The sequence below is a fragment of the Hermetia illucens genome, chromosome 4, assembly GCF_905115235.1.
Source record: "Hermetia illucens chromosome 4, iHerIll2.2.curated.20191125, whole genome shotgun sequence".
NCBI classification, from domain to species: domain Eukaryota; kingdom Metazoa; phylum Arthropoda; class Insecta; order Diptera; family Stratiomyidae; genus Hermetia; species Hermetia illucens.
In genome coordinates this window covers 98,135,068-98,150,356 of record NC_051852.1, presented here as the reverse complement: position 1 = coordinate 98,150,356, position 15,289 = coordinate 98,135,068, and the positions used below count along the sequence as shown (strand labels likewise).

General features: G+C 40.1%; 1 protein-coding gene across 1 annotated transcript in view; it reads left to right on the top strand.

The window, feature by feature from the left end:
• The window catches only part of LOC119655662 (sodium/potassium/calcium exchanger 3), a 62,628-nt gene extending 49,889 nt beyond the window's left edge, over positions 1–12,739 (top strand). Inside the window, exons 2-8 of the mRNA XM_038061646.1 lie at positions 4,062–4,199; positions 10,694–11,001; positions 11,062–11,296; positions 11,355–11,492; positions 11,623–11,859; positions 11,922–12,023; positions 12,090–12,739. Coding sequence (XP_037917574.1) covers positions 4,062–4,199; positions 10,694–11,001; positions 11,062–11,296; positions 11,355–11,492; positions 11,623–11,859; positions 11,922–12,023; positions 12,090–12,415 — 1,484 coding nt within the window. The 3' untranslated portion in view covers positions 12,416–12,739. The remainder of the gene's footprint in view (positions 1–4,061; positions 4,200–10,693; positions 11,002–11,061; positions 11,297–11,354; positions 11,493–11,622; positions 11,860–11,921; positions 12,024–12,089) is intronic.
• Positions 12,740–15,289: the final 2,550 nt, after the last annotated feature.

Genomic DNA, 15,289 nt, shown 5'->3' with positions numbered 1-15,289 from the left:
TAGTAATGTGGTTTCTCATCAGGATTGCAACGGAAAACCGCCAGAACAGTCACAAGTTCGAACAGATGATTGCGTGAAAACATTGTACTCTGCACAAGAAAACTAAACACAGGAGATTCAACTCCCAGTGCATTGTTCGAATTGGTTTATTGGGGGAAAATCATTGCGCATGTTCGACCATCTACGGTAAATGGGCAAGAAAAATTCGGCGCGATGGTGTTAGTGTCGTGTATGCGATGCAATGCATTGGTACGCGACCATATGGTTGCAAGCACATGGCTACCAGAAAGTGGTATTACACAGCTCTTTATGGCGTGTTCCCCACCCCATGGAGAAACACACACAAGAAAAGGGCGCCATCGAAACACCGACACAGCAATACATTAACGACAAAGGTCACGGGGCAGTTACCCCAAGAATGGCATTCCATGCCTCTTAGACACTTGATTTGCTCCTCCTATATTTGGTCTTCTTGACCTTGCACTTAAAGGCATGTCGTGGGTTCCCCAATGCGATGATGAGGATTCGCATGTTCACTTACTTGCAGTTCTTTCGAAAAACTTTAAGGCTGAGCCTAAAAAATGCAATGCCCCAACATTACTTCAATGGTTTAATTTTCCAAATACTTTTCTCCCTATTGATGATGTCCCAGTTGAATCTGGACCTTCAAGCATATTAGAGAACTTTGTTTCAAGACATTTTTGAATTATACTAACACCTTCTAAAGGAAGATTGCTGCCTTGATTACGGAGACGATCGCATACAGGAAAACTTCAGGAACCATATATTGGTCATGTCGGCTTATTTGGTCGCTCATATATTGTATCGTCGACGCAATTACATACCTGTTCGATGCCTTTAATTACCTTAGACGTATATAAAACGACTTTGTTTGGCCTCGTTGAGCTCGAAATGATTCTTGTGATCTTAGCCAATGTCGGTATAAATATTGATTTGGGGACCAAATATCGTCCTCGCTCTTCAGCCTGGAGAAAGGTGGTAACCTGAAGCATAGTGGCATATATTCCAGCGAAATTTGTCGAAAGTCCAATGGCGGTCCTATTTTGTAAGCTATTAACTGTCTTCGTAAAGTGTCCCTAGTCAAAAAGCCGTCGGTTATACAGCGTGGAAATAATTTTAGAATTCTTTGTACCCAGTTTGCCGTGGTAGTCTACTGCGGTTAAATATGTAGACACCAGATAGACAGTTAGACTCGCCGGATCGGGTCTCCTAAACCATCCACTCATTTCCTTGATTGATCTGATAACTGTGCTCAATTTTCTGCAAAACTCTTCCGATCGATCAGAGACCGGTAAACGTTAGATTTCTATCAGAGAGTGGTGCAAAATATCCTGCTGGGCTGAAACTTTAAGTCCCACGAGTTGCTCATACCGAAGTTCATAGACGTCGCTGTAGACGTCATTGTTTACCCGAAGTTGTGTTTGAGTTCTTCATCGATCTTCTTGATAGTGCTCTTTTGTTTGAATAGCGCATGCCTCAGGGATGCGTTACAGTTAGTTGTCGAGTTTCTTTGCAAATCAGTTTTGCTTGCTCAATAGAACATCCGAACTGTTTAAGTTTAAGCATAGCCAGGTGAGTTGATAGTTCCATACAGTTTGGAAGAAATAAACCAATGTTTTATGAAACCATGTTTCCTTTTTCAGTAGTAGAGGTAATCTCGAATTGTCCGAGGAAATTTGAGAATAAAGGTATACTTTCTAAATAAAACATTGATCAAGGATCGACAGGATAAGGTCCCAGTATTGTAATTCTTTGATGCACTACTCACGATGCGCCTTACAATTCACGTTTGAGGTGGCCTTGGTGAAGCTCGATATCTGCTTTTTCTTGCCTGTTCGCAAATTAGCCTCTTTCTTTAAGTTTCGTTACGTTCGGTAGCGAGTTTCACAAACCTAGACTGCATTTATCACATCTTTTGGCAGCGTGCTTTATCCAGTTGGAGGCAGAAGATTTTCAAATTACACATGCAGCCTATCAAGCTATCAATGTTCTGCACAGTCTTTGGATCGCATTCTATCAATTTGTGTGTTCAGAACAATCATAGCTAGCAAGTTATCATCGATGTAAATACATGTTTATTCTACCGAAGGCGCTTCTTCAGTAATGTTTTTGTGATGGCTTCAACTCCATTTAATTTTGGATATGGGCATGGTTTGTTCGTTAGTTTTGGTAACTACACAGCGGTCAAAACCATGGACGGCGTCAGGACGGATACTACTGAGGCAGATTAGGAATTAAGGCACTGGTTGATATATCTATCGCAAAAGATATCAATTTTGGTGCGTCACTTCATCCCGGGTGTAGGAATGCATGAGAGTTCGGCTCATTTAAACTAAAACACTGCTACATTTCAGGCAGAACTAGATCTAATGAAGTGCGAGCAAACTAAAATTGAAATCCTCTCTGAAAACTAGGCGACATATAAAGTTATTGGAGACCTAAATTGATGTGGGAAAGCTAGGAAATAGGTAAGATCCTGATTGCTGAAAAAGAAATAAAATTAAAGTAAGTAGCGGAACATAAGGTTATTGAGGCAAGAAAAGGAATCCCAGTCACTATATGTAGTTGTTTGGGATATGGGGAATCCTAATTTGGTACCAGCATTGTTACAATAATAACGTAATATGTAATTTTGTAAAGTTCGAAAAAGAAACAATTATTATTGCTAAGGTATAGAAGATCAAAGTTTGGAATTTCAATTGAATTTTTCGCAATCTAAGACGTATTTGACGATATCATATATCACATAAAGTAGCTCGTATGAACGGCGGAGTTGGATACATCAAGGAATATTTTGAATTTTTAACTAAGTATGAAAAATCTCACACAAAACCAGACAGATGTGGCCAAAGCCAGTATTAAAGCATTTACAGAATCCTATTCTGTGAAGTTGAAATTGGAATCGTCCGAAAATATGACATGTGATTCCACCCAGTCCAATTCAAACGAATTTCCTTCCTTTTTTGGTAAGAAGTGGTTTTTTGATGCCAGATGATTGTCACTAGTTGTTGAAATACTCAGTTGAAATTCTTGTTGTTTCCTAATAATCCGGTCTTCCTTCGAATCGGCACACTTTTTTATAGGATCCTTTCCTTCGTTGAATTTCGGTATTTTTTTGAAGGGCGGGATTCTTATCATTTATTGAATTATATTACATGTGCTATTATTCGAATAGATACAATACAAGTAAAGGGAGTTTTGATCTTTTAAAAATTTTCTTCTGTAAAGCATGGAAACAGCGCACAAGAAGTATCTTTTAAAATCCTTATCCCGTAGGTAAACAATTCTTTGAGCACCTCAGGGAAATCTCTATTTTCATGGTGGGAGAGCTATTGTAGGTTGTAACGTTCTAAGGAATAGAGGCTGATTTAAATTATAAATAAATAACTTGGACAGTTCCTTTCTGGATTCATACCACTTCACCGGGCAAACAATCTTCCTACCCTTATGTACCAACTTGCGGTCCTGAGTGCGTTCCATGGATAATACTATATAAATTACATAAATGTGCGATGTTTTCATTCAAAGGGAAGACACAGTCCGTTAATTTTTTTAACATTTTTGGTATATCAAGCTTGAAGTGTGAAAATATAAAAGTTAAACCAAAGTAGAAAAGATTGTGTCGTCTCTGAACTCTTAAACCTTAAAACCTTGCTTTCCTTCTACTCGAAAGGCCAATTCTCTGAAAGTTCAAACCAACATAATACAATATATGCATGTTTATATTTAGGTTTCTATAGGCATATTTTCGACAAGGTCTAATAAAATGAATCATTAAATAAAGCGGTAACCAATCCTATTTGATCCCCTTTTGACGTAAGGAGAACGTAAATTGCTCTGGTAAACTTTCTTGAACCGTCATCCGACAGATCTCTAACGATTAAAATTTAAGTAGCAAAATAAATATATTAAATGCCTTTTCTTCTATTGGCACTTATTTTTTCTATATTTTGAGTATGTCAGAAGCAATAACACTTTGACACTTGTGATTGTTTATGTATCAACAGAAAGTCATATTTCCCTCATCTTATCGTTTACAGATCGCCGGGTCAAGGCTTCGCAAGAGGAACAACCCTCAAATAATCCAACAAAAGTTTTCATAGGACGCCAGGAATCCGTAAATCAAAGTTGCCAAGAAGATTCGTCGCTTGATGAGTTTCCGGACGATCTTTTCACAGGTGAGAATTAAAAATGAACTTTTTATTTTGAAATGTTACTAAAGTTATCTGCCTATAAACACGTACTTATCAAGATGTGTTATGTACGTTTTGGACTCGGGGTGAAGAGGAAAGTCGACATAAAAATCTGTCTGCACGAGAAGTAAGCAAATCGACGAACAATTACGTATTCTTGTAGCGTTTGATTATCAAGGTCAGCTGGGTTTTATGGGGAGGTGTTGCAGTGATAATGACAAGATACTTATCAGAGCATTTTGAGTTTCCAACATTGCTGTCGTCATTCAGAAAACTCGGGTTTAATTAAATGACGAATGTAATTTGAGAGCAAGGAGGATGTTTAGTAATGTTAAAAACACATGCGGATTGTTTGTGGTGTTTCCAAGTTTTTCATTAAGTAGGAAGATTTGGGTGAAAAATTACTTAATGAGTGTTCATCTTAGCTACATGTCTAGAACCAACCGAGAATGTTGGTTCAGTGATCTCGATTTGTCGACCTTCCGTATGGTGTTAGAGTTTGGAGTCGGCCTTTTGCCTCGCTAAGTCCTATCGCAATGTTATTCGTGGTTTTTGCTACCCACGAAGTTTCGGAGTTTCAGGCGGCCAATTGGTGGTATGTGGGGATACTTTTGTTATCTATCCGCGCTACATGTGTTGCCCATTGAATTTTTTATCAGTGAAGGTTTCTGGGTCGTCATGTAAAAGGTACAGTACAGTCGTGTCTGATTCGACATAAGCCTTACCTTCTTATTGGACGTCAGAGTTTTCAGAGAATTCGAGGTAACGAGGCATCAATTGCTTGCTGTTTCAGCTGGTTTATCGTTCTTGTCTGGGTATCGTCACATAAATCATGCACAGTTCCAAGGTTTGCAGATTTCGGTGGGAATGAAAGATATTCTCCTGGTAGTCTAAGTAATCACTGTTGATATATGGTAGCATTTATGCCGCTGTTGATTGGTTGTCTTCCTTCCACTCTGGACGAATCACAAGTATCACCATTGGTAAATAATCGGTCTAAAGATCTATGCCAGGCACTCATTCGATTGTCTATTGAGTAACACTCGTAAGATGTTGCTTTTGAGCAGCTGTGCTTGTTAGTCGATTCAAGTCCCTGAACAGCTACAACTGACCACATTCCCTCCTACAGTGTACTGTAGTGTATCGTTACAGTCTTGAATGAAGGTTCTAACACACTTCGAGGTCCTGATCTAATATGGATTGTTGTGTCAACGATTATTATTAAACTCCTGGGTTAGCTTTATTTGATAAACCATTAAGAATTCTGCAACGGAACTGTCGTGAAGCCTAGTGTAAGTGTACGAGGTATTGACATCTCACATCAGTGATAGGTTAGTTTCAGGAATTTTTAAAAATTTGATCTGCAAGAATGTGTACTTGTCACGTGTATCGGTAAAAGATGGTTTGCAACAACGTTTTCTTTCCTAGGAGCATGTCCAAAGCATTTGTTTTCATCATATTCTATTGTTTCTGGAAATACTTCATAGCTTCGTTTATGGCTAATAGCTCCCGATCATATAGAGAACACCAGCGATGAGATGTATAAATGTACTTAATTTTCCTCTTGAACTATAACGTCGGAAGCACCAACGATATTGATTAGCAAAGCCTATTGATTTTTGACGTACAAGCAGTGCAGCCTGTCCTATGTTCTTTTTTTTTGGCTTTTCGGTATATGGCTTTTTCTTAATTGTTACCTCGAAGTAGGTTATTGAGCGGACAGTGAATCTTAGCTGCTTTAGGCGAAAATCTTTGATTGATCGTGAAACGTTAACTTCACTCAAGAACTGCCAAAGTTGCTTAACTGTCTCTGGTGCTGGAAAGTTTCTTATCAAGTTAGCCTTTGCCGGGTTATTACCCTCGTAAACGAAAAATTTGACCTGCATTATTGGAACGTGCCCTTTGTGGGGTTATTCACTACTTTAAATTGTCATAGTCGCGTAAATTCGAGATGAAAAAGATGATTTTCAAGGACGAAAATCCAAAATAAAATGTCGCCAATGTTGCACTAGCCGAAATCCACGAGAAGGGAAACCACCTATCTAACTATCTATTTCTCTATGAATCGTTGGTAAATCTAAGCAGCATTACGTAAACTGAAAGCTATGGATAGGAACACAAACAACCCGAAAAGTGTCGTGGTCTTCTCTTGCATACATCATCCTCAGCAACGTGTATTTGGTGAAATGCTTCCATCAAATCAATGGCTTTGAAGCATGATTATGAAAAAATTTGTAGATGGATCAGTTCTCGGATTCAAGCTTCGATAACTACCACATGGTCTCCACTCGTCACTTTTCAAGGGGGTAGGATCAGCAACTTTTCACAGGTCTTGCAATGCCTAGTTTTGCCATTGCATTAAATTCCTCTTAGCTTTTCCAGGGATAGTCCGCAATTTCTGGATATCTGGAGAAAGGCTCATAGTACTGATTTGAATCAGTAAAGATTTTAAAGTAATCAACTGCATTTCTTAGTTTATTTCTGAATTAATTAATCTTCAATTTCAGGCATTCATCAGAAAGTCGTAAAATGTCAAGAAATCGACACCAATTATAGGTTTTATGACTTGTAAACTATAAATTACTCTGAAAAATCGTATGGTGGCAGTAATATAATCGGAAGTTACATATATCAATCCCGATTGTTGATTCGTTTGCCGTGGAAACCTCGTATGAATGAGCTCGAAAAGCGTGAATCGATTAAGTCGGCGTCGTCTAACGCCATTAATGAGCAAGCGACACGAGGCGGTTTTATCGACCACGATAATTACGACCAAAACGGTAGTTAGTTACTGGTATGTTGCCACACGCAGTAAAACTAATGGCGTAGTTTTAAAATGTGTGAGGGGAGACCAGAAACACAAGTATACCATGTTTCGGGGCTGCAACGTCAAAAAGCTGTTATATCTAAATTTTCACACACACATTCGAGAATCGATGTATCTGATATGTTTTTGGTCCATCGTCCGAATCGTAGCACAACAGTCTTTCTAGGTGGAATTCTATGGACACGCATTAGCGCCTAATTTGGGTAAAGCTCCTATTCCTATCGTCCATAATACAGAATTCAAGAAATTCCTCACATCGAGAGTTGCCATCGTGAAAGATAAATTCTTTGCCGTACTGATCACATTGATGGGAGATTTTTCCTTTCGGAATCTAAACTACCTATCTGGGCCGTACCCTCCTTTCCTACCATCAACAGAAGCTTATTGTAAATAATCATTTCACATAATTCGTCGACATTCATTGATAGGTAATATAGGCCTAGAGGACGAAGGATTTTCGAGAGGCTTATTTGGCTCAGAATAAGCGTCTACTTCTATTGCTTATACTGTGGGGAGAAAGCCTCTCGAGCTGCCCATTCGCCGAATGTGAAACGCCCATTGGAATTTCCGCAATTTGTTCACTTTAGGTACTGTTGTTATACCTGATTCGCCATCTGCCATTCTCTGGAGCTGCGCCGAGGATATTTTCTAGCAACTTCATTTTAATCGCGTTGAGCAATTAATCAGAAACCTAAATCAACGTTCTTTAAGTTGTATTCTCCAGATGTGACATTTTGCGCAACTGGCACTGTGTTCTAGTTTGGATCGTGATCTTGACCCTACCTTCTACCCTTCTTCGTAAGCTTTCAAAAAGGTTTCTTTGAATCCGAGGAAGGAGCGTGATGAGATGTGGGTGTCATCAGTGTATGCTACCACTTGCATTGATATAAGGAGTGGCGTATCTTTTGCAGCAGTAAGAATTTTTTTGGACTGCCTGCTTGAGGGCTAATTTGATGAGCACTTGCAGCATCCCTTGCTTAAATTCGTGATAAAAACTGGTTAAACTATTTTGAATACACAGCAGAGTCCGTTATAGTTACTTTTCTGGCACAAACCAGTTTTTTTCGATGGGTCATAGACAGCATTTCCTCCTCAAAGTAATGACATTCCAGATAAAAGTAAAAAGTTGCCAAATCAAATTATTACGTGATCTAAAAAAAATCTGTATGCAAGGTTTACGTTTCCGTATTAATTTAATTCTGTACAATTGATTTGGAAAAATTTTAGTTTAATTTTGAAAGTCATGAATGTGGTTTGTGAAAATGTTAATTTCGTATGAAAAGTCATGAATTTGAATTGGAAAACGTTTGTTTGGTATGGGAAGTCGTTAATTTGTTTTAAAAAATTGGTGATATCAGTTAGGATGTCATTGATTTGATTCTACATTCATTTGAAATCGACTAGTACGATACATTGAACTCCTAGCATTTCCCAAGCATTTGTTTCACGAAAAGAACTGATCTAGTATTGAGTGCTCACCTCTAAAGTTGCTCCGGTAGGATTGTCTATAAAGTTATCCCTTTAGAGTGACAAAGCATATATTTATGTCATTGTACAGAGATTTCCTTTCCCTTACACATTTGCGCGATGGTAGTTGCCTTTTAATAACGCTACGGATATATTATCAATTGTCGGTACTGTGTTTACTTTCAGACTCTTTGTTAGTGCATCGATCTCCATTAGGCTGAAAGTTCTCTTAGATAAGATGTTCAGTTTTCCACTAATTAAGGCATTGTTGTTAGGAACGAAATGTTCCTCGATTTCAATTGCATAATTAGAACTTTGCAAGTCAACGACCAAGAAATATTTAGTGGCCAACATCTCCTAAATTGAGTATAAAGTATACACCGTGCCCCTGCGCCATAGCCACCGGTTCGATGAAATGTGCTTCAGCTACCATCAGGACTTCCCGAGAAGCCCATACTTCTTTAGGGTTCTAGACCACCTGATTTTAGGGTGATCTGTTCGTCTGCCACTCTAGTGTGGTCGATTCCTACTCGCTTGTCAGATCAGAAAACACGTTGCATGACGGGGACAGGTGTCATCGGAAACTTGGAGCGTTCAAATAATTGTGGTAGTCACTTTCCGTATGCTGCTCCCATATAACAGCACAAAGAGAACATTGGGGTGGAAGAATCTCAGCCTAATACTGGTGTTGAGGTGTCTATGTTTCCATATTTTGGACTAAACCGTGAAAGCGGGTTAAGACTTACTCCGCTTGATTGCGATGATGGCAGAGGTGATTTCATTTTCGTTTGGAGTAGTGGTCCCTAGTTACAGTGACCAAACATTTCATCCACAAGATGTGGAAATTTACCAGGTGTTATATGGTTGAGAATCGTGAGGAAATGTTTCCTCTACCACATAAACTGCTCGTCAGCATCGACCATTAACATCCCTCACAAGATTTTTCACCATGAAGTAGTGAAAGCCATATTATTTCCCTGATTAGTGAAGTAAAAAATCCCCTACTGTCGAGGCGAACTTTACGCTGCCCCTCCAGAGACTACCAGATATCAATCGCATTATATTCACCTCCGCTCGCATCGACCCCCTTGCAAGTTTCCAATCAGTTAGATTTTATGGTGCCCCTGGGGATGTAGTCAACAACTTTACTTGCATCCGAGAATTGAATACTTTTGATGGTCGTCCAGTGACAGCGTCCAGATGTGTGTTATGCGGTAGCAAGCAATTATTTCCACTGCCAATCGACAGCCAGATAGTGAAAGCAAGTGAAAGCAAGCAACATAGTGGAGCTTCAGAAGTCGAAGTTCTCCACCCCTGCGTGAAGATTGGTACACGATGCTCAAGCGAACGCAAGCGTCAATCTAATGATAATCTTGCTCGAAACCGACGTAAGCACCTCCCTTATTTCTCGCATACAAAAAGCAACTCCTAAATCTATTACTAATGACGAAGTGTTTGATCTGATTAGGTGTATACCGGTAAACTGTAAACTGCAGAGAGCTGTAAGCTTTTCACCATTGTCATTATGGTCCCCAAGACTGTGTTTCGCCATCCCAATCCCAAGTACACTTTAGCACTCTGATCACCGTTTTTCAGAATCACCTTAAAGACGCCTGCGTGGACTGCATTCAATTTATCATAACAAGGCTCTGTTTTGGAAGACTCCGTGGGTGCGTAACACCACATTCTTGAAATCTTCCTCATCCTGAATCGGAACATCGCAGTTAGTATTCTATCTGATACCGGCTCCCAGGGCAAAAGGTCGCGCCTAGTAGATGCAATAAGTACAGGGGGGAGAGGAGTGCTAGATTCCAAACATCTTGCCTCGCTTAACCTAAAATGTCCAGCCTGTATCGCTGAAGTTGGAGGAAGGAGACATTCTGAATAGCGTGGTAGTATTTCCGAAGCATAAGACATTTTAACAATTCCAAGTTGCTAGCCGACAAGTGTCTTTCCCCTTTAGTCGCCTTTTACGACAGGTAGGGATTGCTTTGAATAAGCTCGTCTTAACAGCAAATGCACTTAGTACTGATACTATCGTCTGTGGTGGAATTAGGCAGCATACTTGAATGCAAATACATATAATGAGAATATAGTTCACAAACCAGAATCTATCTTCAAAACCATCAAACCAATAATTTATGCTTACAGATAACTGAAAATATCTTCTTTGATTTATTTGCAGAGGAGCAACGACGAAATGGTGCAATAATACTGCATCTCATGGGCGCAATCTACTGCTTCACTCTGCTTGCCGTAGTGTGCAACGATTATTTCTTACCCGCCATCGAGTGCATTTGCATCGATTTGCGTATCCCAAAAGATGTTGCCGCCGCGACCTTCATGTCTACCGCAACAACAATGCCCGAGTTTTTCACAAACACCATTAGTACGTTGATTACTCATTCAGAAATGGGTTTGGGCAATATTATTGGATCGCTTATGTTCAACACCCTCGGAGTAGCTGCATTGTCTGCATTGGCTATTAACAAGGTAAGTGAATGTGATAATGTGATTGGCGTGTCCGAAACTAATTCTAATAAATGCTTGCAGTCAATTCAGTTGGACTGGTGGCCAGTGTGTCGGGACTGTGTTATCTATTCCTTCCACACAATTGTCCTTATAATTGTGGCCTGGGGAGGCGTGATAACATTTTGGGAAACCTTTGTCATGGTTTGCTTATGTTTGTGTTACTACGTCATTATAATTATCACGAATTATAAACTGAAAGGTAGACTTCGAGTATTCGTGGAGGATCATTTGAACTGCTGTTCATCGACTCGATATGGTATGTCCTTTATCAATCAGTTCGTAAGGATGTCCGCTAATTATTCATAAAAATTCAGATTTGACGCTACCCGCAGAGCATAGTGCTAAGGGAAAGCTGCCACTAGAAAAGGAGCATAACCACCATCATCAAGATGGAGTCTTTGCTATCACTCCCTCGGAATTTTCAAATGTGCCACCCACGTTCAAGGAAAAAGGTATTTATCTGCTTATCAAACTTTCTTCCAACGTCTGCATATCATCTGGTTCGCGGTACTGCAACTAACGATGCAGACCACGCATTTGTCACCAGCTGCCAGGATTGATTATGATTTGAATTTTTCACAGAATACATCTTGGACGAAGACGACCTTAAAAAGCGTGGCAAGAGTCTTTTCAGATGTCCAGACGGAGGGATTTTAAGGAAAATATGGTGGCTGTACACGTGGCCAATTAAACTAATTCTCACATGCCTCTGTCCAGATCCTAAGAAGTACCGCAAATTATACCCCATCACGTTCATTATGTGCATTGCTTTCATTGGTGCAAATTCATTCATTATTGTTTGGATGCTTACTGTCTTTGGTGAGTTGAACTTGCTCGGGATTATGTTAATTTGAATATGTTCACGCTCGTGGTTTTTATAGGAACGACCTTCAAAATTCCCGACGTTGTCATGGGTCTCACATTCTTGTCAGCAGGTTCAGCAATGCCTGAGGCTCTATCCAGTATCATGTCCGTTCGAAAAGGTAGAGTTCGCTACTCCTTATCAATATAGAAACATTTGAAATAACTGAAAATGTACCCTCTTGCAGGCGAAAGTGGAATAGGAGTATCGAACGCTTTAGGAGCAAATTCGCTCGCAATTTTGTTATCCTTAGGAGTGCCATGGTTCATCCACAACATCGTCAACTACAATGTTCCCGGAAAGAACGTTATCCACATTTCCTCGTACGGAATTGAGTATACACTTGGGATCCTTGTCCTATCCACCATTTCGCTTTTCGTTATACTAACGATTTCCGGATTTCGTCTGAGGCGGAGAGTTGGACTGGCACTCATAACAGTTTGGGGAGTTTTTATCGTCCTGCAAGTCCTCATCGAAATGAATATCTTTTGGCCGTGGGTGACTGAATGTTAAGCAGCCATAATGTAATAGTTTCCCAATTTTTGTTTGCGGAAGTGTTTGGGAGAGACAATTGTGATATAAGCATCATGGACATTCGTTCGTACTCATTCGACTCGTTTTTGTATTTATTGTTATTCACTAAGTTTCGAAGTCACCGCATTGCATTTGCCATTGAATTAATACTCGATAGAAACTTTTTGATAATGTTATTTCATTGTTAACGAATTATGAAGTCGCAATGTTATCCATTAATGAGTTCGTGGTGGTTACTTTTTACCCTAGTTGTTAATTGTTTTTATAGAATCTAAGAACATAATAAACAAAATTGTTAAATAAAATGCGGGTTCTCTTTTATATCAATAATAAAGTCATCACGATCGCATTTGTTCTAGGCGTGTTTTAGTAAGGGATTCCACACATCTCCGTTTTGAGCCGATGTCCACCAATTCAATATCCCAAGTAGCTGCCCCCCATCTTGACCTGCGCCATTGCTACTTCTGATCCAGGTTCTGCCTTGTTTTCTCTTTTTGTAGTGGACATTGCCCCTATAGTGACTCCAGTTGATTCATCTTTACCTATACGAATTAGATGAGTAACAGAATCAAATATGTAGTCGCCATATCGGTAAAAAAACTCATCGTTACGCTATGAAATCCTCCATTGTTGAGGCTGAACATTTTTAATTGTGGTTCTCTCTCAAACGACGCTGATAACTCGCAATTTCGCTGACTAGAAAGCCAAGTCTTCGAGAAGTACATGAGTACTCGCAAGATGCTGCCCCTTGTGTAGCAGAAATTTTGACGCTACAGTGAGATATTTTACTTGGAAAGTTGTTGCGAGCAGAAATAGACTCTCTTAATAATAATAATGACAAATTTTGGGCGCAACAATCCATATTGGATCAGGGCTTTAAAGTGTGTTAGAGCACTTCATTCAAGACCGTAACGGTACACTACATGATTACAGTACCCTGTGAGGCAATGTGGTCAGCACTGCGTTCGCCCGAGATTATTACCTTGATTTGACTCAGGTACTCATTCACACCGGAGTAAACTAGTATCCGACATCAAATCACGATACAAATTCCACTGCCACAAATGGTATTTGAACCGCGAGCTTTTGTACGATAGCCTTATGCTCTAACCACTCCGCTTTCCGGACTATCTTAGTTATCAAAAATCGAGATATCTCGATAACATCAGCAAAGATCTGCAATTGGATCGATTTGAAGAAGTTAGTGCGTCTGACACTCACTTCTGCATCGCTTTTTCTACGACCAGGCTAAAAAGACAAAGGGGGAATTCTGATTTCCGACAGAATGGGCATATTGGAGCGGTCGATTGAGTATTTTGATGAACTGCTGAACAACCAAAATATCCAAACATAGAAAAAACAGTCCATGCACCGACTTAAAACCCATAAGTCGCCAGGAGCCGATGGAATTAGAGTCGATTTGGTTAAATATGGAGGCGACCAATTAGACCAACTGGTTCACCAACTGATGCTTAAGATGTAGGACAGCAAATCAATGCCTGACGATTGGCAAAGAGGCACTCTCTGTACCATGCATAAAAAAGGGGAACAGCACGCAATGCAGCAATTATAGAGGTATCACGTTGCTGAGTACCATCTATAAGATATTCTCCACTATCTTGCTAGCTCGGATAGCCCCATACGCCCAGAACATCATTGGCCCATACGAAAGAAGCTTCACTTTTGGCAAATCAGCAACAGATCAGATTTTTTCTGTGCGGCAAGCGATGGAAAAACTGTTGAAATTTGGACACCAGTTGCATCATTTCAGTTCAATCGCACGGGTCAAACGAAAACAATATGGATAGGAGAATAGAACTTTGAGACCGTTGAAAATTTCTCTTATCTAGGGTCAAAAATCATAACTGATAGCAGTTATGACGATGAAATCCACGTACGGTTGTTGGCTGCCAACAGAGCCTATTTCAACTTACAAAAACGGTTCCGCTCAAAATAAGACAATGATGATACCGGTCCTTATATATTCCTCGGAAACCTGGGTTCTTAGCAAAAAAAATTTGCGAATTCTCCGAAGAATTTTTGGCCCCCTACATGAGAATGGACGATTCCCTAGCCTCTATAACGATTAAATCTATGAGCGATACTATGACCGTCAGGTTGTGGATAAAATCTGGCTCAATGGGTTGCGGTGGGCGGGTCTCTTAATGCGTATGGATGAGGATGATCCAGCCTGGAAAATCTATAAGGGTAATATCTATGGTAGAAAAAGAAGACCGTGCCTGAGATGGAGCGATGGCGTAGGTCAGGACGCCAGACAGCTTTTAGGCTATCGATTTGGTGTACCTCGGCGCAAAACCGGAATTTTTTGAGTTCCTTTTTAAGGCAGGCCTAGACCGGATACCGGTTGTTGCGCCGTTGAGCTGATGAAGCTAAGAATTTAGGAGGGAACTTAATCCTGACTGCGTTGTCCAAACTGTAAAGCACCCTATAGTCAGTGAGTCATCAGCGACAAAGGTGCTGAAGGTTTGTACGTGGTAAAAGGCATAATGAGGCAAGATCCGTATAAAGAAGACTTGCAAACTCGGTTGATTCCCCAGCTTAGAGAATGGTTTTCGAATGGGGAACTATTCATTTTCGCGCAGGATGGGGCTCCCTGTCGCACGGAGTGATTGGTGAAAATTCATTCGCGAGAGCAGAATATCCCTCTATTGGATTGGCCGGATACTAGTCTCCGATGTAAACCCAATTGGAAATGTCTGGGAGCTGATGAAGAAAGAAATCGCTAAAGGGGTGACCACAACCAAAACTCAGTTCCTAAAAGAAATAAACAGTCTGGCATTGACACCAGAATTGAAGCTATAATAGCCGCAAAAGGTGGTTCAATCAAATATT